General features: G+C 45.2%; 1 protein-coding gene across 1 annotated transcript in view; it reads left to right on the forward strand.

Annotated features, from left to right (window-relative positions):
- stpg2 (sperm-tail PG-rich repeat containing 2) overlaps positions 1-19949 on the forward strand; it is a 364377-nt gene that overhangs the window by 57267 nt on the left and 287161 nt on the right. Inside the window, exon 7 of the mRNA XM_078225153.1 lies at positions 16828-16935. Within this exon, the coding sequence (XP_078081279.1) occupies positions 16828-16935 (108 nt within the window). The remainder of the gene's footprint in view (positions 1-16827; positions 16936-19949) is intronic.

Genomic DNA, 19949 nt, shown 5'->3' on the forward strand with positions numbered 1-19949 from the left:
CATCTGTCATGGTGGGACTTGAACCCAGGTCCCCAGAGCTTTACCCCGGAGTCCAGTGTCAATACCATTGCACCACTGCCTCCTGAAACTAATTCAATGGGGTCATTTCTGATTGAATGGGTCAGTCTGACACACAGGCTCAAATTTCCCCCCTTCCTGCTGGCGGGATCTTCTCGTCCTGCTGATGTCTGGTGGGGGGAGGGGGATGTAAAATTTCCCCCCCATTGACCCTACTACCTCAAACTCTCAAGGTATGAATGTCACCAAACAGGACATACAATTGATCTAGCCACCTGCCTTATTTGGAAAAGGGCTTTGGACTTGTAACTGGTAAGACAACCATATTCTTTACCTGCTTTCAAAACAGCAAAAACTGTTTGAGACAGGATTCCACCATCAACCATCGAATTAACTGCATGGTCATCCAAGCTGCCAAGGTAATAAATAGTGGGGGAAGAACTTTGTCCAACCTGTTCCAACCTCAAGTTCACTTGATAACCAACCTCCTGGATATTCACTCACCCAATGAAGGAGCGGTGCTCCGAAAGCTCGTGATTCTAAATAAACCTGTTGGACTTTAACTTGGTGTTGTGAGACTCCTTACTGTGCCCACCCCGGTCTAACGCCGGCATCTCCACATCCTGGATATTCAACTACAAGAAGCTTTACAGATTACAGAAAATCCTCTGGTTTATATGAACTTTACTTCAGCCAAAATATGAACTCATCAAAGAAACTACAGACCAACAAAAGAGACTGAGACAATCAGAAGTTGTAATTGGATTTTTTTCCTCATCTGTATCTGATCTTTGTGTGAGTAATTGTGTGGGTGAATTATGTACGTGAGAGGTTGCATTTTTAAATCTCTGGGATAAATGTATGACAATAAGTAAACACCCTGACTTTTTAAATTCACAAAAGCTTGCTGCTGGAGTTATTTAAATTTTGACAATCACACTGGGGGTAGGATAACACACATCCCTCACATCCAAAACATCCTGAGCATGGGCAGTAGAAAACAAGTAAGTTTTGTCGGTGACAATACAATCGCATTGCTAATATAAGCATCTTGATTTGATTTGATTTGATTTATTATTGTCACATGTATTAACATACAGTGAAAAGTATTGTTTCTTGCGCGCTATACAGACAAAGCATACCATTCATAGAGAAGGAAAGGAGAGAGTACAGAATGTAGTGTTACAGTCATAGCTAGGGTGCAGAGAAAGATCAACTTAATGCGAGGTAGGTCCATTCAAAAGTCTGACAGCAGCAGGGAAGAAGCTGTTCTTGAGTGGGTTGGTACGTGACCTCAGGCTTTTGTATCTTTTTCCCGAAGGAAGAAGGTGGAAGAGAGAATGGCTGGGATGCGTGGGGTCCTTAATTAGGCTGGCTGCTTTTCCGAGGCAGCGGGAAGTGTAGACACAGTCAATGGATGGGAGGCTGGTTTGCGTGATGGAATGGGCTACATTCACAACCTTTTGTAGTTCCCTGTGGTCTTGGGCAGAGCAGGAGCCCCATACCAAGCTGTGATACAACCAGAAAGAATGCTTTCTATGGTGCACCTACATCTAAAAATTTGAGTGGTGTATTATTTTAATATAATGAGTGTTTATGAAGAATGTGATTGATGTGACAGATCGACAGATCCTAATCCAGATTGTTTTTGAATGAGTTAACTGATTATCTGTGTGTTGCAATGGGCAAATTTAAAACCGCCATTCAATTTGAAGAACTTATGCATTACACCTCTCATTACTGGAAAGACGGGAGAAATGAAATACTAACTTTTCTTTTCCAGTTGAGCTCAGATACAAAAGCAATCCAAAGGTTTTGATTACTTTACTCTTTGTCGCTTTGATTTTTTGAAATGTACCAGTTAACTGCTTTATTGCTACAGCAGACTAAATATAATACATTATTTATTTGGGCTTGTTCTGAAACTCTTTCAAATGCATCTCCTTCATTTACAAACCCAATTGCAATGTTATGGATATGCCAATCTAATTGCAGATAAAATGACAAACAATCTTTTTTGAGTGTTCCTGCTTTGCTTCAATCCCCAGCTGTTGCATTGACACCAAGTACAGATTTGGAATTACAATATTAATTATTAAAGCGGCAAAAAATACCCCACTGAATTAATTTAATATCCTTCACATAAAAACTTGCATATATTACTGTCTTAAAAAATAATAATTTCCAGTAAATTGTTTAGCTATGGTCTTGGCTGCCTTAGACTTTTCAAAATGAAAATTATTTTTTTCACTTATTTCTCAGTAGAGTTTTGTTTCACATGGAATGATAGGTTAAAATGGCAAGGCGTTACGTATATAGTTGGGTGTGTGTCCCTTTAAGAGAGCAGGTCAGGTGACCTAGGCAACAAACTCCACCCTTGGGTGGAGCTTGCTAGGGTCAGTCTTGGACTGATTGTGCCGTTGAATAAACCGTTCCTGTTTGACTTACACCCACCTACTCCGTGGTCTCTTTATAGTCCAAAGTTGGACCTCAAACATAATCCAACAAGCATCCCAAATCAGAATTCCAGGCCTGAGCCATTTTGTTTTCCAAAGTTTCTTTCCAATCTAGGGTTTGTGATCATTGACAAAAGAACACTATCCTGCATCCAAACCAATCTGGAAGAAGATAGCTTAAAACTGTACTGCTTTTGTAATATGGAAGGACGTAACTAGATACGGCACAGTGGTTAGCACTGCTGCCTCACAGCACCAGGGACCTGGGTTTAATTCCTGGCTTGGGTCACTGCCTCTGTGGAGTCTGCACGTTCTCCACATGTCTGTGTGGATGTGCGGATTACGTGGATTGGCCATGATAAATTGCCCCTTAGTGTCAGGGAGACTAGCAAGGGTTGTCGGGACAGGGCCTGGGTGGGATTGTGGTCAGTGCAGACTTGATGGGCCGAATGGCCTCCTTCTGCACTGTAGGATTCTATGATTCTATGAACTTGACACAAAATTGGGACTTATGATTAATATTTCATTCATGCAAGATATTTGATTTGATTTATTATTGTCACATGTATTAACATTGAAAAGTATTGTTTCTTGCGCGTTATACAGACAAAGCATGCCGTTCATAGAGAAGGAAACGAGAGAGTGCAGAATGTAGTGTTACAGTCATAGCTAGGGTGTAGAGAAAGATCAACTTAATGCAAGGTAAGTCCATTCAAAAGTCTGACAGCAGCAGGGAAGAAACTGTTCTTGAGTCGGTTGGTACGTGACCTCAGACTTTTCTATCTTTTTCCCGACGGAAGAAGGTGGAAGAGAGAATGTCTGGGGTGCGAGGGGTCCTTAATTATGCTGGCTGCTTTGCCGAGGCAGCAGGAAGTGTAGACAGAGTCAATGGATGGGAGGCTGGTTTGCGCGATGGATTGGGCTACATTCACGACCTTTTGTAGTTCCTTGTGATATGTAGCCTTTGTCTATACTTCAGCATGACCAGGGCAACATTTATCTCTCTAACCTCTATTTGCTCTTCCCTTTCGCTCTCACTACTAGGAGGGGCTGTGATACAAAAAAAACAGTAACATCCTCATAGAAGGGCTCTCATCTTCCCTAGAACGAGTGCCAATGCTCCGTAAAACGCAAACCCTCTTTCTGACTCTACCTGTCTAGCCATACCTCGAGTTTCCTTAGCTTCCTGTCCTCACTATTCCACTCCATTCCACTTCTGAGAAATTAACCCAGAAATTACTACCCTTTTCCACTTAAGCATTGTTTGCCTTATACTTATATTTGTGCATTAATAACATTCCCAATACTGATTATCAGCTTTGCAGAAAGAGTAGAATTAACCGAACTGGGGAGAATTGGTACTTTCCAATGTGAAAAGGATATCTCATTTATTTTCATGTACTTGTGCAAGGATGTCCTTGCTATAGAGGGAGTTCAGCGAAGGTTTACCAGGTTGATTCCTGGGCTGGCAGGTCTGTCATATGAGGAGAGATTAAGTCGGTTAGGATTATATTCACTGGAGTTTAGAAGAGTGAGAGGGGATCTCATAGAAATTTATCAAATTCTAACAGGATTAGACAGAGTAGATTTGGAAAGAGTTTTCCCAATGGTTGGGGAGTCCAGAACTCGGGGGTCATAGTTTGAGGATAAGGGGTAAACCTTTTAGGACTGAGGTGAGGAGAAATTCTTCACCCAGAAAGTGATGAATCTGTGGAATTCACTACCACAGAAAGTAGCCGAGGCCAAAACATTGTGTGATTTCAAGACGAGATTAGATATAGCTCTTGGGACTAAAGGGATCAAGGGATATGGGAGGAAGGGGGATCAGGATATTGAGTTCGATGATCAGCCATGATCATAATGAATGGCAGAGAAGGCTCGAAGGCTGGATTGCTTCCACCTACTTCTAGTTTTTATGTTTATCAGGATGAACATTCAAATTAATTTTTGGGTCTATGTCTCGAATTTGGGTCAGTTAAGGTAATTTAAAAATTCTCATCCTCATTTTTTTCAAATCACTGCATGGCCTGCAGGGTAAATACGTGGGATTATGGGGATAGGGACTGGGTGGGATCGTTGTTGGTGCAGGCTTGATGGGCCGAATGGCCACCCTCTGCACTATAATTCTGTTTCTCCCACAAACAGCAAAAGGGAATCTGTTTTTTTTGTGATTTCAATTGAGTGATAACCACTAACCAGGAAATCGGGGTTAACTCTCCTGGTTTTCCGCACAATAGTGCCATTCAAGCTTTTACCTGAGATCTCTCCTCATATGGCAGGTCTGCCATCCCAGGAATCACCTGAGAAGCAAATCGAGCTGTGGCTTAACATCCTATTCGACAGATGGAACCTCTGACAGAGTGGCACTTCCTCCTTGCTGCATTGGTGGGTCAGCCTGGATTACTGTGCTGCAGTCCACAGTGGACCTCTGCTGTTTGTAATATGTATAAGTGACTTGGAAGAAAACGTAGCTGGTCTGATTAGCAAATTTGCGGATGATACTACATTTGCTGGAGTTGCGGATAGTGATGAAGATTGTCAGAGAATACAGCAGGATATAGATATGTTGGAAAATTGGGCGGAGGAATGGCAGACGGACAAGTGCGAGGTGATGCATTTTGGTAGATCCAATTCAGGTGGGAGCTGTAAAATAAATGGCAGAACCATCAGGAGCTTAGGTACACAGAGGGACCTGGGAGTACAGGTCCACAGATCCTTAAAAGTGGCAGCGCAGGTGGAAAAGGTGGTGAAGAAAGCATATGGCACGCTTGTCTTCATCGGACGGAGCATCGAGTATAAAAGTTGGCAAATTATGTTACAGTTGTATAAAACGTTGGTTCGGCCACATTTGGAATGCTGTGTCCAATTCTGGTCACCACACTACCAGAAGCACGTGGAGGCTTTGGAGAGAGTAGGGAAAAGGTTTATCAGGATGTTGCCTGGTATGGAGGGTATTAGTTATGAGGAGAGATTGAATAAACTGGGATTGTTCTCCCTGGAAAGACAGAGGCTGAGGGGCGACCTGTTGGAATTTATAAAATTATGAAGGGCATAGATTGGAAGGTTGGAAGTTTTTTCCCAGGGCAGAAATGACAATTACAAGGGGGCACAAGTTCAAGGTGAGGCGGGGAAAGGTTCAGTGGAGATGTTCAGGGGAAGTTTTTTACACAGAGAGGGTGGGGGCCTGGAATGCACTGCCAAGTGAGGTGGTTGAGGCAGACACGTTAGCGACATTTAAGACTTATCTAGATACACACATGAACAGGTGGGGAATAGAGGGATACAGGCAGTAGGTCTAGATAGGACAATGTGATCAGCGCAGGCTTGGAGGGCCGAAGGGCCTGTTCCTGTGCTCTACTTTATTCTTTGTTCTTTGGGCTTTTCTGTCTCAGAATCTCAGCAACTGAGCCAGGCTGACAGAACCAGAGAATCCCGGCAGCATTAACTTTAGGCAAATGCCTACAGCTGGCTCTGCCTATAACCCTAACATGCAAATCAGCCTTGCCATTTTGCTATGTTAAGCCGCTGTTTATTGTTAAGAACCTTCAGTCTCATCAGTGTATAAAGGGTTTGCCTGCACCCATTGTCTATTGATCAAATGCAAGTTTAGTGTCACTTTATAATTTTTTCAATCTACTCTGTCGTAGTTATTCCCATTTGTTCCCGGTTTGGGATATTTTATCATATCCACGGAGTCTATTATCTGTCAAGCCCAACCTGATGACAAAGGTTCATTATAAACTGGTCGATCTCAGCAAAAATTGTCTCCAGGTTTCAGGAGACGTAAGTGCCACCCCAGCAGTATTTGATATAAATTCTCACAGTGTCTACCAGTTTAACCATCTCAATGACTGGTCCCTACTGGGCGGCACGGTAGCACAGTGGTTAGCACTGTTGCCTCACAGTGCCAGGGACCCGGGTTCGATTCCCGGTTTGGGTCACTGTCTGTGTGGAGTCTGCACGTTCTCCCCGTGTCTGCGTGGGTTTCCTCCGGGTGCTCGGGTTTCTTCCCACATTCTGAAAGGCGTGCTGGTTAGGTGGATTGACCCGAACAGACGCCGGAGTGTGGCGACTAGAGGAATTTCACAGTAACTTCATTGCAGTGTTAATGTAAGCCTTACTTGTGACTAATAAATAAACTTTACGCCTCTCAGTCAAAAGGTACTGGGTTTGTTCCCCACTTCAGAGACCTGAGCATAAGGATCAAGACTGATACACCCGGTGTTGTGCTGAGGGAGTGCTGCGTTGTCAGAGGTTCTGTCTTTCAGATCAGATGTTGAACCGAGGCTCTCGGGTGGGTGTAAAAATCCCGTCAAACCACATTGAGGAGTAGGGGATAAAAGCAAAATACTGCGGAGGCTGGAATCTGAAACAAAATTAGAAAATGCTGGAAAATCTCAGCAGGTCTGGCAGCATCTGTGAGGAGAGAATAGAGCCAACGTTTCGAGTCGAGATGACTCTTCGGCCTCTTGCCTTTCCCTCTGTGGCATGTTTCACAGTGGCAGGAGGTGGCACGCCACTTGTTGGCAGGTCCCACCGTTGACAATGGGGTTTCCTGTTGAATGCGCTCCTTGCCGCCAGGAAACAAACAGCGGGGGCGCGCCATTGGTGGGATTGGAAGATCCCGCTGGTGTGAATGGCAGCAAGATTTTGGTTATTGTGATTGGCAAGAGAATCAGAGGCTTTTCATGTAACAAGGGGTTAGGGTTAGGAATTGGTTGTTGGATCTCTGTTGATACAGGTCCCACAGTCAAAGCAGCGAGAGACTCAACCATTCTGCACTTTGACTTTCTCAGTACATTCATGTATATACCATGCGTATACCATATACCATGCGTATACCATATACCATGCATATACCATGAATATACCATATAGCATGCATATACCACATTCTATGCATATACAAATGCTATGTATATACCATATACTATGTATATACCTGCTTAGGAGGATGGCAGAGACAGATTTAATAGTAAATTTCAAAAGTGCGTTGGGTTTTAACTCGAAGGGGAAAAACATTTCTAACAGGCTGTAGGGACAAAAAGACATGGAAGTGGGACTATTTGGATTGATCTTTCAAAAAGCTAGCACAAGCACGGTGGGCTGAATGGCCTTCTCTGCTGTGTGATTTTTCTGCTCCAGTTGCTATGGAGTAAATCCAGCAGATTGTGGCAGGGCAAATCAGCACATCAAATAGTTCCATCACAAAATAACCGGTTCTTACTGTTGAAACTTCCTCCAAGTCTTTCCGGCTTGTTTAAGGCATCAGTATTTCTGGGGAATGAAATCTTTTGCAAATACAACTTGCATCCTTCGGTCATTTGCAGTCACCTTGCTCAGCCTGCCTCAGTTGCAAGCAGCCTGAACAAGGTGACTGCAAATGACCGAAGGATGCAAGTAAATGTGGCGTTTTTACAGAAGTGGGAAAGGACAGCGTGAAGGGTACAGTTGTCCCTCCCATGACTAATGACCGCATAATGTCATGGGCATTGCCTTCAAGTTCACACTGTGGTCATCAATCAGTCAAAAGAGGCAGCTAGTGACCATTAGATGGTTTCATTAGCACCCTGCAGGCTGACTGTCCAGGATACTCCCCATCTGTCTTCATTAGAGATTGCGAGCTGCTTGCTAGTGGTTAGCAGATGGGTTATTATTGGCAGCGCTGCCCTCTAGGCCTGGCTGAGAACCTGGCAAAGTTGTCCTACTTAGGGACGTACAGCTAGTTATCTCACACAGAGCAAGCAGAAATGCTGAGAATGTGCCTGAGGCTCCCTGTCTGAGCATCAATTCTCTTTCCACGGAAAATATGGAACACTTAATAGCTGCAATTTCTTTGAGCCCACCTAGTGTTCGCTGGTGGCGTTTCAGAAATGGTTCAAGTCCCAGTTGAGTCTGGCAGCCACAGTACTTGTGGAAAAACATCATTCGTAAAAATGAAATGGTTTTACTTCATCGAGTCCTGTTGGCGCCGTGTAATTACGATGGTAATACTCCATTGTTCCATCTTTCCAGAGGCTACTCTTCTGAAATTAGCTGGTGCATTTGAGGCTACTTTAGTTGTATTGCACAAGAATTCTTTTTCTCTTCCCCCCCCCCCCCCCCCTCTCTCTCTCTCTCCTCAAGACACACCTTAAAACCTACAGTAATGACTTTAACGAGGTCCACGACGTGGACCTCTTCGAATATGAGTTCCCTGATCAAGGCAGCAGTGGCTTGTCCAATCAGGGAGACCTGCCCATGCACATAACGTGGAGCGTCATGGTTACTGGCACTCTGGGTTTATACACTGTACGAGGAAGTACCTGTCTGAGTGTCACTGACCATGGAAATAAATCTAAGTTTGGTGAAGAGACGTCGGCCTGGGAGGAGTTATTTTGCCGACGTCAAACCTTTGGTCACCTGTCCCATACTGTGGCTTGCTGCCACATTTTTTGTTTGCAAAGTTCCCGTGAGGTTCCTCAGGGTATTTTCCAACCCAAAAGCCAATATGTAAATTTAAGTTGTTGTCGTGTTTACGACTATTTTACTACCTTGGTAAACTTGTTTTAAAATGGAGAGAGTAATTTGTGGCAGACATGCGGACTGCTATATCATGTTTTATCGATGAGTTTGTCGTGAGGACTGAACTCTGCTGTTTAGTCTGAGATCGGTTATCTGTGTGAACTGGGAATTTAATCTACACTATTTGGGGGCGGCACGGTGGCACAGTGGTTAGTGCTGCTGCCTCACAGCGCCAGGGACCCGGGTTCGATTCCCGGCTTGGGGTCACTGTCTGTGTAGAGTCTGCACGTTCTCCCCGTGTCTGCGTGGGTTTCCTCCGGGTGCTCCGGTTTCCTCCCACAATCCAAAGATGTGCGGGTTAGGTTGATTGGCCGTGATAAATTGCCCCTTAGTGTCCCAGGATGTGTAGGTTAGAGGGATTAGTGAGGTAAATATATGGGGATAGGGCCTGGGTGGGGTTGTTGTCGGTGCAGACTCGATGGGCCGAATGGCCTCCTTTTGCCCTGTCTATGGATTCTATGGTTCTATGATATTCAGATCTTTACGGCCTAGATTGACCCAGTAGGCATTGCCAGAATTTCTCATTTTACTCTGCCTTTTCATTTGCTCTTTGTTTCATGAGCTTTGCTTCATTTCTGTTTCTTTCAACGTACAATTATTTTGTAAGTGTTTTTAAATTCTGGATTTATAGAGTAGTATGGAAAAACTATAGAATCCCTACAGCGCAGAAGGAGGCCATTCAGCCCATCAAGTTTGCAACAGAGCATCTTACCCAGGCCCCCCCTTCTCCTCGGCCTCTATTCATAACCCCCACACATTTACCACAATCCACCTAACCCGCACATCTTTGGACTGTGGGAGGAAACCCACGCAAACAGAGGGAGAACGTGCCTCACACAGACAGTGACCCGAGGCCGGAATTGAACCCGGGCACTGTGAGGCAGCAGTGCTAACCAATGTGCCACCATGCTGACCAATCAGCTCATTAACTCCATGTCAGTCCTCAATAACACAAGAAACAGAAGCAGGAGTGGACCACATGGTCCGCTGAACCTGTTCTATTGCTCAGTATGATTTGTGGTCTTCATCTCCACCTTTCTGCGCCAATCCCTTGCTTTCCTGAAAGACCAAATATCTGTCTGTCCCAGCCTTAGATGTACTCAACAATGGAGCGTCTGCAACCCTCTGGAGTAGAAAATTCCAAAGATTCACAACTCTTTGAATGAAGTAATCTCTCCTCATCTCAGTCTTAAATGATCGGCCCCTTATCCTGAGACTGTGTGCCCCGTGTTTTAGATTCCCCAATAAGGGGAAACAATCTCTCAGTGTCCATCCTGTCAAGCCCCTTCAGAATCTTGAAGGTCTCAATGAGATCACTGTAATGACTTCAATCAGGCCATTGAGGTTGGCCTATTGGAATATGAACTCCCTGTTTAAGGAGTCAATTGATGGGCCAATCAGGAAGTCCTTTTCTTGTATTTAACCTGGAGTGTTAGTTCCTCTGGCAGTCCTGAAGGTAGACTGCTGACTGACAGTGCTCTGTGTACTGCTGTTGGAATTGTAAATAAAGGGATTTTGGTGAAGGGAATTCTGCCTCCAAAGATTTGTTACAATCACCTAATTCTTCTAACCTACAGAGATTATAAGCCCAATTTACTCAACCTCTCATCATAGGACAAGGCCTTCATCCCAGGGAGCAATCTAGTGAACCTTGGCTGTACCGTCTCCATTGCAAGCCTTTCCTTTCTTAAATATGGAGACCAAAGCTGCATCTAGTATACCAGATGTGGTCTCACTAAAACCCTTTCCAGTTTAAGCAGGAATTCTCTATTCTTATACTTCAATCCCCTGCACTTTCCCCATATCCTTGCAAACCTTTTCTCCTTGGAATATTTATCCAATTCCCTTTTGAAGGCGACTATTGAATCCATATCCACCGCTCTTAACAGGCCAAACTTTCCAAATCCTAACTGTTCGTTGTGTGGAAAAAGCTTTTCCTCCCTTGTTCATTGGCTTTATTAACCTGTCTTGTCACCTTCAGAGATTCATGCACAAATTCCTCCCCTTCTCTTTGCTCTTTTCCTCGCATTGTTGTGTTTTTTCTGCTCCTTGTGCTTCTTTAGTAGATAAACATCAAGCCACCAGCCATGCATAAAGGAGTTCCAATTTCCAATTCTCTTCCCTCAGCCAGTGATGCACTAAGGCAGACTTTCGTCTGTTTCATTGCTAGTAATTCCTGGAACAGTTTGCTAGTCTATCGCAAGGGGCTCATAGCTTGAGGGGCGCCACTCCACATCAAGTTGATCAGGAGTTTCTCTCACTCTGACTACCAGCAATTGGCATGTTTGGAAGGATTTACAGGTTGACATTCAATCTCTTTGACTGAGGTTTGAATGCATCTTCCTTGGCCATCAAGTCCTGGGGTGGGACTCGAACCTGGAGCTTCTGGCCCAGAGGCAGGAATGCTAACCCACTGTGCCACGGGTGGTTAGCACAGTGGTTAGCACTGCTGCCTCACAGCTCCAGGGACCTGGGTTCGATTCCCAGCTTGGGTCACAGTCTGTGTGGAGTTTGCACGTTCTCCCTGTGTCTGCGTGGGTTTCCTCCGGGTGCTCCGGTTTCCTCCTACAGTCCAAAGATGTGCAGGTTGGGTGCATTGGCCATGCTAAATTGCCCCTTAATATCCTGGGATGCGTAGGTTAGAGGGATTAGCAGGATAAATATGTGGGGTTACAAGGATGAGGCCAGGTGGGGTTGTGGTCGGTGCAGACTCGATGGGCCCAATGGCTTCCTCCTGCACCTGTAGGGATTCTATGATTCAATTACAAAACCTCCTGCATAAAGGAGTGGTTAACACAAAAATACATAGATCCAAGTTATGACCCTAGACCAGACCCCCAAGTTGTTGGCGGGATCTGGTTAGGGATCAATAATATTTTGTTTAAAGTAGACAAAGTTTGTGATTCAAGGCACTTGTTCAGTGAATAAAAGCCACAGGATTTCACGGGTTTTCACTCGAACAGTCAGTGTTACTCTGAGGTACATGTGAATTAAGAGGCAAACTGTAGTCTAACACACTGCACCACACCACAAAATAAATGCCAAATGTGACCAAAACCGATACCGTGTATATCTCAATAACCCACCCAAATGTTAGTAACACTGTGCGTCAATCAATCTCTCTGAAACTCTGTCTCTCTCAGGAACGATTTTGATCTTCACCGTTGAAGATCTTGCCTTGGAATCCTCTCCAAAGGTCGAATTAACTTGTACAGCTTCAACTATGGCCTACTTCGCAGGATATTATTGACAAGTTGACAGTTCCCATGACAATCATTAGCTTGACTTCATCCACTTTTACACACATTCATGTTTATTATTGACAATCACAAAGGGCATTTGGCCTCTCCCAAAGGACATCTTTACCTCTTACAGTTGTGTCCCTGGAATATTTCAAAAGGATACCCTAGTTCTCCCCGCGGGTACCTTTTCTCTCCAGAAGGATACCCTTGTTCTCCACAGACCTCTTCGTCTGGAAGGTTTGAAGACCACGGCCGATATTTTATGACCTTGCTTGGGCGAGGCTCGTAAAATCCCACCCGAGGCCAAGGGAGAATTCCGTTCTGCGAGCCGTGGTAAAATTCTGGTAAAATTCTGGCACACAAGTTATGTTTTGGACGGCACACTTGTGAAAATTGGATCTGTTTGCAGACAATTGCACATTTTATACGTGTAGCTGTTTCTGTGAACCACGGATGTGCAACCTACAACCCATCCCTGCTCCCACCTCCCCGGTCAGTCCATGTGCAGGAAGCCTGAGGCTGGCTGGCAACTGGCCTCCAAACTCGCGATTGAAAAGTGAGGTAAGTATTGGATTTTTCCTAAAGCAGCCACACCATCAACAAGTAAAGATGAGTTCAATCATGAAGCAGTGTTTAGCGGACTGCTTTTGAAAGCTGAAGATTGTAGAGCAAGGATAGACTTGTTTGTGTAGGTGTAGAGGAAGGAAAATTGTTTTGAACCTATTAACTTTTAATGTAGATTCACTGGAACGGTGAAGGTGGGATTCATGTATAAATTGCACACATTCTTTGTGCTGGATCGTGCTGTGTGGGGGAGTATTGTCATATAGATATACAGTTACTGGAAAGAATCAGTTATTATTCAACAGAATGCCATAGAATTACAGCACAGAAGCAGGCCATGACACAATGGGATTTATACTCCACATTTGCTTCCTCTCTTCCCTCTTCAATTCACCCAGCGTATCTATCCTTCTATTATAATCATTAACAGTGTAAGCTAGATTCTGATACAATTAGAATCAGTTTCAGTGTTGACTTTGGTAAGTGCGCACCCATTGTTCAGTATTTATTGATGCTTCTTAAATGATTTTGAATTGAAGTTTTGCTTGTATGTATCCTAAGCATTGTTTCATACCAGAAAATATATATATTTCTTACGTACATCTAAATAGCAATTGTCAACCTTCAAGGAACGATGTTCTTGTTTTCCCTTTTCTCAACCGCCGTCTTTCCAGGAGCTACTACTTTCTTCCTCCGTCTGTTGGTAGCTATTATGGACATTTGTGGCTGAGATCAAATTGCGAAGGAGCACTTCAAAGCTGACAGTTCTCACTTGTTATGTAATGGGTAAGATGGGTAGATGGAGGTAGGTTGCAGGGGTGAGTTCTTTGAATGGTGGAACAGACTTGAGCGGATGAAAAGCCTCCTCCTGTTCCGAGACTCAGGTGCTCCTCGTGGCTGGCAGTGTGCTGCAGACACTCTGTAAGTCACACGTTTATATCTAATATCAAATTCCTGACGTAAAAGAAAACTATTTTCTTCTTTCCCCTCGCCCAGATCCTTTTCAATTCCCTCCTTTTACAATTGAGAGACAAACCCATAGAACGAGTGCTTTATAAAGTGATTCAAGAATTTATTAGAACTCATCCTTTTCTTTCAGCAAAGGTTTGGACTCATGATGCTGCAACAAGGATGTGTGTTCTTCACTGGGCTGAGGTGTTCCTTTTGTTACTGATGTGTTTTTACTGATATGGTATTTGTTCAGTTGTGAATGTGAGACTTTCCCCATCAGTAATGACATGACCCAGTCCTTGTGAATCGGACAGTCTGCAGATTTATAATCATTCGCTCTTGTTTACAGTAAGATATACACTGAGGTGTCAGCGAACATGACCAATGGCACTAAATAGCCACATGTACACTCCACACAAAAGCACAGTCCGTCTTGTGTTCTTTGACTCATCCATATTTGTATTGAGCGTGTCAAAAACTATGCTCTGTTAACCCCGTCAGGTCAATTGCTGACACCCAAATGTTGCCCCAAAGAACACAACGCCTCACTTATCATCATTGATTGTTCTCGGAGGTGATGTCCCGTGTAGCTTAATGATACCTGTCATGACCCAAATGACATGCATTATGTCACACCAGGGGCCACTGCTCAGCTGCACATCATCACACAAGGCATGTCAAGTCCAAATTGCAACTGTCCTGACCTTCCAATGCTCGTTGCAACACATCTCTTGTCAGCTTTTGTAACCTTTCTGACATTACCTTTATCATATTTCTGATCACTTTCATTTCCCTGAACACATGCCGTAGAGTTTTTCTGTGTCTATATCTATATATTTTTACACAGAGTTTTAAAGGAACCAAGAGGCTATTTGGCCAGCCGATCTATGTTAGTTTACATTCCACATGAGCCTCCTCCCATCCAACTTCAGTTCTCTTTCAGCATATTTGTCCCCAGGAGAGGGGAATGGAAGTTGGGGGGTGGGGCAGGTCAGTAAAATCATGGACCACCATGGCAGATTGGTTCTCTATTTCCCGCTGGGGCATTTTACCGATGGGCCGACTGGAACCACGCTGACGCAGTGTTAGCACTGCTGCCTCACAGCGCCGGAGTCCCGGTTCGAATTCCGGCTTGGGTCACTGTCTGTGCAGAGTCTGTATGTTCTCCCCGTGTCTGCGTGGGTTTCCTCCGGGTGCTCCGGTTTCCTCCCATGATGTGCAGGTTAGGTGGATTGGCCATGCCAAATTGCCCCTTAGTGTCAGGGGGCTGGCTAGGGTAAATAGGGTAAAGGGTAAATATCAGTTACATGGGCAACATGGGTATAGAGGGATATGGGCCAAATGCGGGCAATTGGGACTAGCTTAGGGGTTTAAGAAAAAGGGTGGCATGGACAAGTTGGGCCGAAGGGCCTGTTTCCATGCTGTAAACCTCTATGACTCTATGACTCTAAATGCATGGGGTTATGGGGATAGGACTTGGGTGGGATTGTGGTTGGTACAGACTCGATGGGCCGAATAGCCTCTTTCTGCACTGTAGGATTCTCTGAATTGGGCAGGTTACTCACCCCGCTAGTGTTCAGTGCTGGATTTTCTTGCTGACCTGCTCTAGACTGCAGGTCCCCTACCAGCCTCACCAATGGGCCACTGCTCCAGGGGGTGCCACTGAGGTTCCTATGCTGCCAGTCTTCTGGCTGGGTTGGCAGCTCTTGGGGGAGGAGCTGAACCCTGTGGCAGCCACTTTATTGGGTGCTGGCCGTATAATTCAGAGGCTGATGTCAGGCTGTTCAGTGAAATTCAGATCTGACAGCCTACGCCACCGGGTCAGGCTATTCGGCCCACCTGGTCTCTGCTGGCATACATGCTCTGCACTGGCCTCCTCCCACTTCTCTTCATCTAACCCTGTTAGAATTAGAACGTCCGAAACTCTGATGTGCCTGGATGTTCTGATCTTAATCATGTCCTTGAAATTAGATTTAATTAAATTGAAAGAACATTTTTTAGTCGTTGTTTTCCTTATTCTGCTTTCGATGGAGAACATCAACAAAGTGATGTCCTGACTTGTACCATGCCCTGTTTGTGTGATGCCCCATGTACACACTGACCCACAGTGATTCAACGCTCAGGAAAGTTTAGTTTATTTATTAGTATCACAAGCAGGCTCACATTAATACTGCAATGAAGTTACTGTGAAAATCCCCCAGGCGCCACACTCCGGTGCCTGTTCGGGTACACTGAGGGAGAATTTAGCATGGCCAATGCACCTAACCAGCACGTCTTTCGGACTGTGGGAGGAAACCGGAGCGCCTGGAGGAAACCCACGCAGATATGGGGAGAACGTGCAGACTCTGCACTGACAGCGGCCCAAGCCAGGAATTGAACCCGGAGCTGTGAGGCAGCAGTGCTAACCACTGTGCCACCCCAGTAATGCCTTGATTTTAAAGATTCTTATCCTCGTTTTCAAACCCCTATGTCAATCCCATCTGTCCCAATCTCTGTGCTCTCCAGCCTTCAACCCTCCGAGACCTCTGTGTCCCTCCAGTTCTGGCCTCTTGTGCATTCACTGATTTTTGTCACTCCACCATTGGTGGCCCTGTTTCCAACGCTGGGAGCCTGGAGTTCCGGGACTCTCTGTTGTAAACATCTGCATTTGTCTACCTCCCCCTTTCCTTTAGTGCACTCCTTAAAACCTACCTCATTAACAGACCCAGCTTTCGGTCGCCTGTCCTAATATCTCCTGATGTGGTACTTTATGTGCACGAATCCGTATTTCGTTCATCTATCAATGGCACAGGCACACCGAAAGTGACCCATTGGTTGGGAAGGGCTTTACAATTCACTGGGGGATGTGAAAGGCGCTATATAAATCCCTTTAGCATTGAAGATTATGCGATGATTTGATTGAAGTGCAACTTTGCTCGATGATCTCTCCAGTGAGACACTTGGGTGCGTTTTGCTATGTTAAAGGTGCTATAAAGATGCAAGTTTTTGTTATAGTTGAGAATTTAATTGTCTTTCTCACCGTTGTCTCCTAGGGCTTCCCGGGACCGGCGGAATATGAAATAAAAGGTCTGTTTGATGAAAAGACACCCCTGCTGGAGAAAGTCAGCCCTTCACACCCTCCATTCCTCTCTCATACCAAGGTAAAGCACCCTGCTGCTCACTCTCCACATTCTCACCATTCATTCTTTTTACCTTCCTCTGCTCCGTTTCGTACGGTCTCCAATGACTTTTCCCTGAGTTTTAGTTTTTTTTTAAACGTCCTGGGTGCCAATGTTGTTGCCTGATTAATTCCTCTCACATGAGCATGGATTATTAACCTGCTTCAGATCCCTGCTTAGCTTGGATTGTTACAAATCTTTGTCATACGAGTTATATCGGTTATTTTTTTTATCAATTAGGAGGGAGCTAATAGGTTTACTCAGCTTGTAACCCAAAAACATCCATTAAAGAAATGCACACGTTGCTGAGACAATTCAGTTCAGTAGAAAGAAGCCCTTTGTTCACTCTTAAAGTTTATTTATTCGTCACAACTAGACTTACATTAACACTTAATGTGTATTAATCCATATTAAGTTCGTACATCAATGGTAAAGGTGCACTGGAAGTGACCCATTGGTTGGGAACGGCTTTACGATCCACTGGGGGATGTGAAAGGCGCTATATAAATCCCTTTAGCATTGAATCATAGAAATCATAGAACTCCTACAGTGCAGAAGGAAGTCATTCAGCCCATTGAGTCTGCACTGACAACAATCCCACCCCAAGCCCTATATCCACAACTCCACACATTTACCCTGCTAATCCCTCTAACCTACACATCTCAGGACACTAAGGGGCAATTTAGTACAGCCAATCGACCTCACCTGCACATCTTTGGACTGTGGGAGGAAACCGGAGCACCCGGAGGAAACCCACGCAGACACGGGGAGAATGTGAAAACTCCACACAGACAGTGACCCAAACTGGGAATTGAACCCGGGTCCCTGGCGCTGTGAGGCAGCAGTGCTAACCACTGTGCCACCATGCCGCCCCTAAAGATTATGTAAACGGGCAAAGATTATGCGATGATTTGATTGAGGTGGTTAAGATGATTAAAGGGTTTTGCAGGGTCAATGGAGAATCCAGAAGGAAGAGGCAGAAGTTTAAAATGAGAGCCATGTTATACAGAGTGATTGTCAGGACCTTTAACTATTAATTTACATATGACGGCAGTTAGTGATTACGCAGCTCCCCACTCACCTAGCTCATCATGGGGGGTCAGCTTGGAACTGGGGGTAGGTGGTGACTCGCCACCTGACTTTTTTACATAACCCCCTGCTCCCAGCACTGCAAACATACCCAGCGGGGAGGAGGGGGGCGGGTGGTGGGGGAGTTGGCGGGGGGATGGAGGGGGGGGGGGCGCATGAGGCACACAAAATCCAGCCCCTGGAATGGATCTAAACCCAAATAAGAACAAAGAAAGAACAAAGAAAATGACAGCACAGGAACAGGCACTTCGGCCCTCCAAGCCTGCACCGACCATGCTGCCCGACTGAACTAAAACCCCCCTACCCTCCCAGGGACCATATCCCTCTATTCCCATCCTATTCCTGTATTTGTCCAGACTCCCCTTAAAAGCCATTATTGTATCCGCTTCCACGACCTCCCCCGGCAGCGGGTTCCAGGCACCCACCACCCTCTGTGTAAAAAACTTGCCCCATACATCTCCTTTAAACCTTGCCCCTCGCACCTTAAACCTGTGCCCCCTAGTAATTGACTCTTCCACCCTGGGAAAAAGCTTCTGACTACCCACTCTATCCATGCCCCTCAAAATTTTGGAGACTTCCAATCTATCTCATGAGGCCACGGCCGACAATGTCTTTAACAGTTAAATAACAAAAGAATGGGATAATGTTTTGGTCATAAACATTCTGGCAGTGCTGGAAATGGGAACACGAAGAGATTTCCTTCACAGGAGGATGAAGAGGGTAAAAGTGTCAGGCATCAGATCCGTACTTAAAATATCTCTTTCGAGATGGGCCAATCTTGCTTTGATGCAAGCTCTGCATTTTCTTCAAGCTAATATCTGTCTGTTTGCATTGCACTGTACCTGCCTGGAATTACTTACACTGCAGCTAGTATAATAACACATCCCGCTGAACAAGGTGAACCACAGCATCTCTGGGTTCTGGGGGTGGTGGTGAGGGAAGTATTTAAGGGGTGCCATCTTGTGCGTCTTTGATTTCCTTCCCTCTATCATTGGCGGCCGTGTCTTTAGCTACCTGGGCTATAAGTTAGGAGCCAAAATTTAACACCCAGCTACACAAAAAGAGATATTTAGGTTAAGGTGGCCAGAAACTTGATCAAAGAGGTGGGTTTTGAGGCGTGTCTTAAAGGAGGAAAGAGAGGTGGATATGTTTAGGGAGAGAATTCTCAGAACTTTCTGATGAAGGAGGCTGTCAGTGTTGAAGTGATTAAAATTGGGAATGGACAGGAGGGCAGACTTTGAGGAAAGGAGGATCTTGGGGGGTTGTACGTCTGGATCGAGGCAGCTACAGAAAGAGGGAAAGATTACTGCATAGTACCACAATGAACTGATACATGTGGTGCAAATGGCTGGAATTCTCCCAAAACAATTCTAAGTCCCCAATTTGTGTGAAAATGGGAGTAACTCCCGCCGATATGTTTAGCGTGATTTTCAGATTGAATCTCCCACACTCTGTGCATCACTGCCCAAGGGACACCCCCCCCCCCCACCCCTCCCCCCTCGCCCCCCAACTTCTTGGGGTTGGGCCGCCAGCTCCCCGTTAGTGGGGAGCTGTTGTAAACCCCGCTGGAGTGAAACACTCCTGGAGGGGGTGGGAGAGGTTAGCGGGCCTGGAGACTTTTGTCCAGGACCTAGTAATGATATTGAAATGCCGAATATCATATTGCTCCTATCTTCTATGTTTCTATTGGGGCGAATGGGATCAAAGGTTATGGGGAAAAAGCAGGATTAGGCTATTGCGTTGGACGATCAGCCATGATGGTGATGAATGGCGGAGCAGGCTCGAAGGGCCAAATGGCCTCCTCCTGCTCCTATCTTCTTTGTTTCTATGTAATCAGCTCCACTCCAATTTCCAACGTGGAGCTGATTACTCTAAAACTCTTGGGCCGGGAGACATGCAGAGGCCGT

This window comes from Mustelus asterias, chromosome 1 (assembly GCF_964213995.1).
Source record: "Mustelus asterias chromosome 1, sMusAst1.hap1.1, whole genome shotgun sequence".
NCBI lineage: Eukaryota > Metazoa > Chordata > Chondrichthyes > Carcharhiniformes > Triakidae > Mustelus > Mustelus asterias.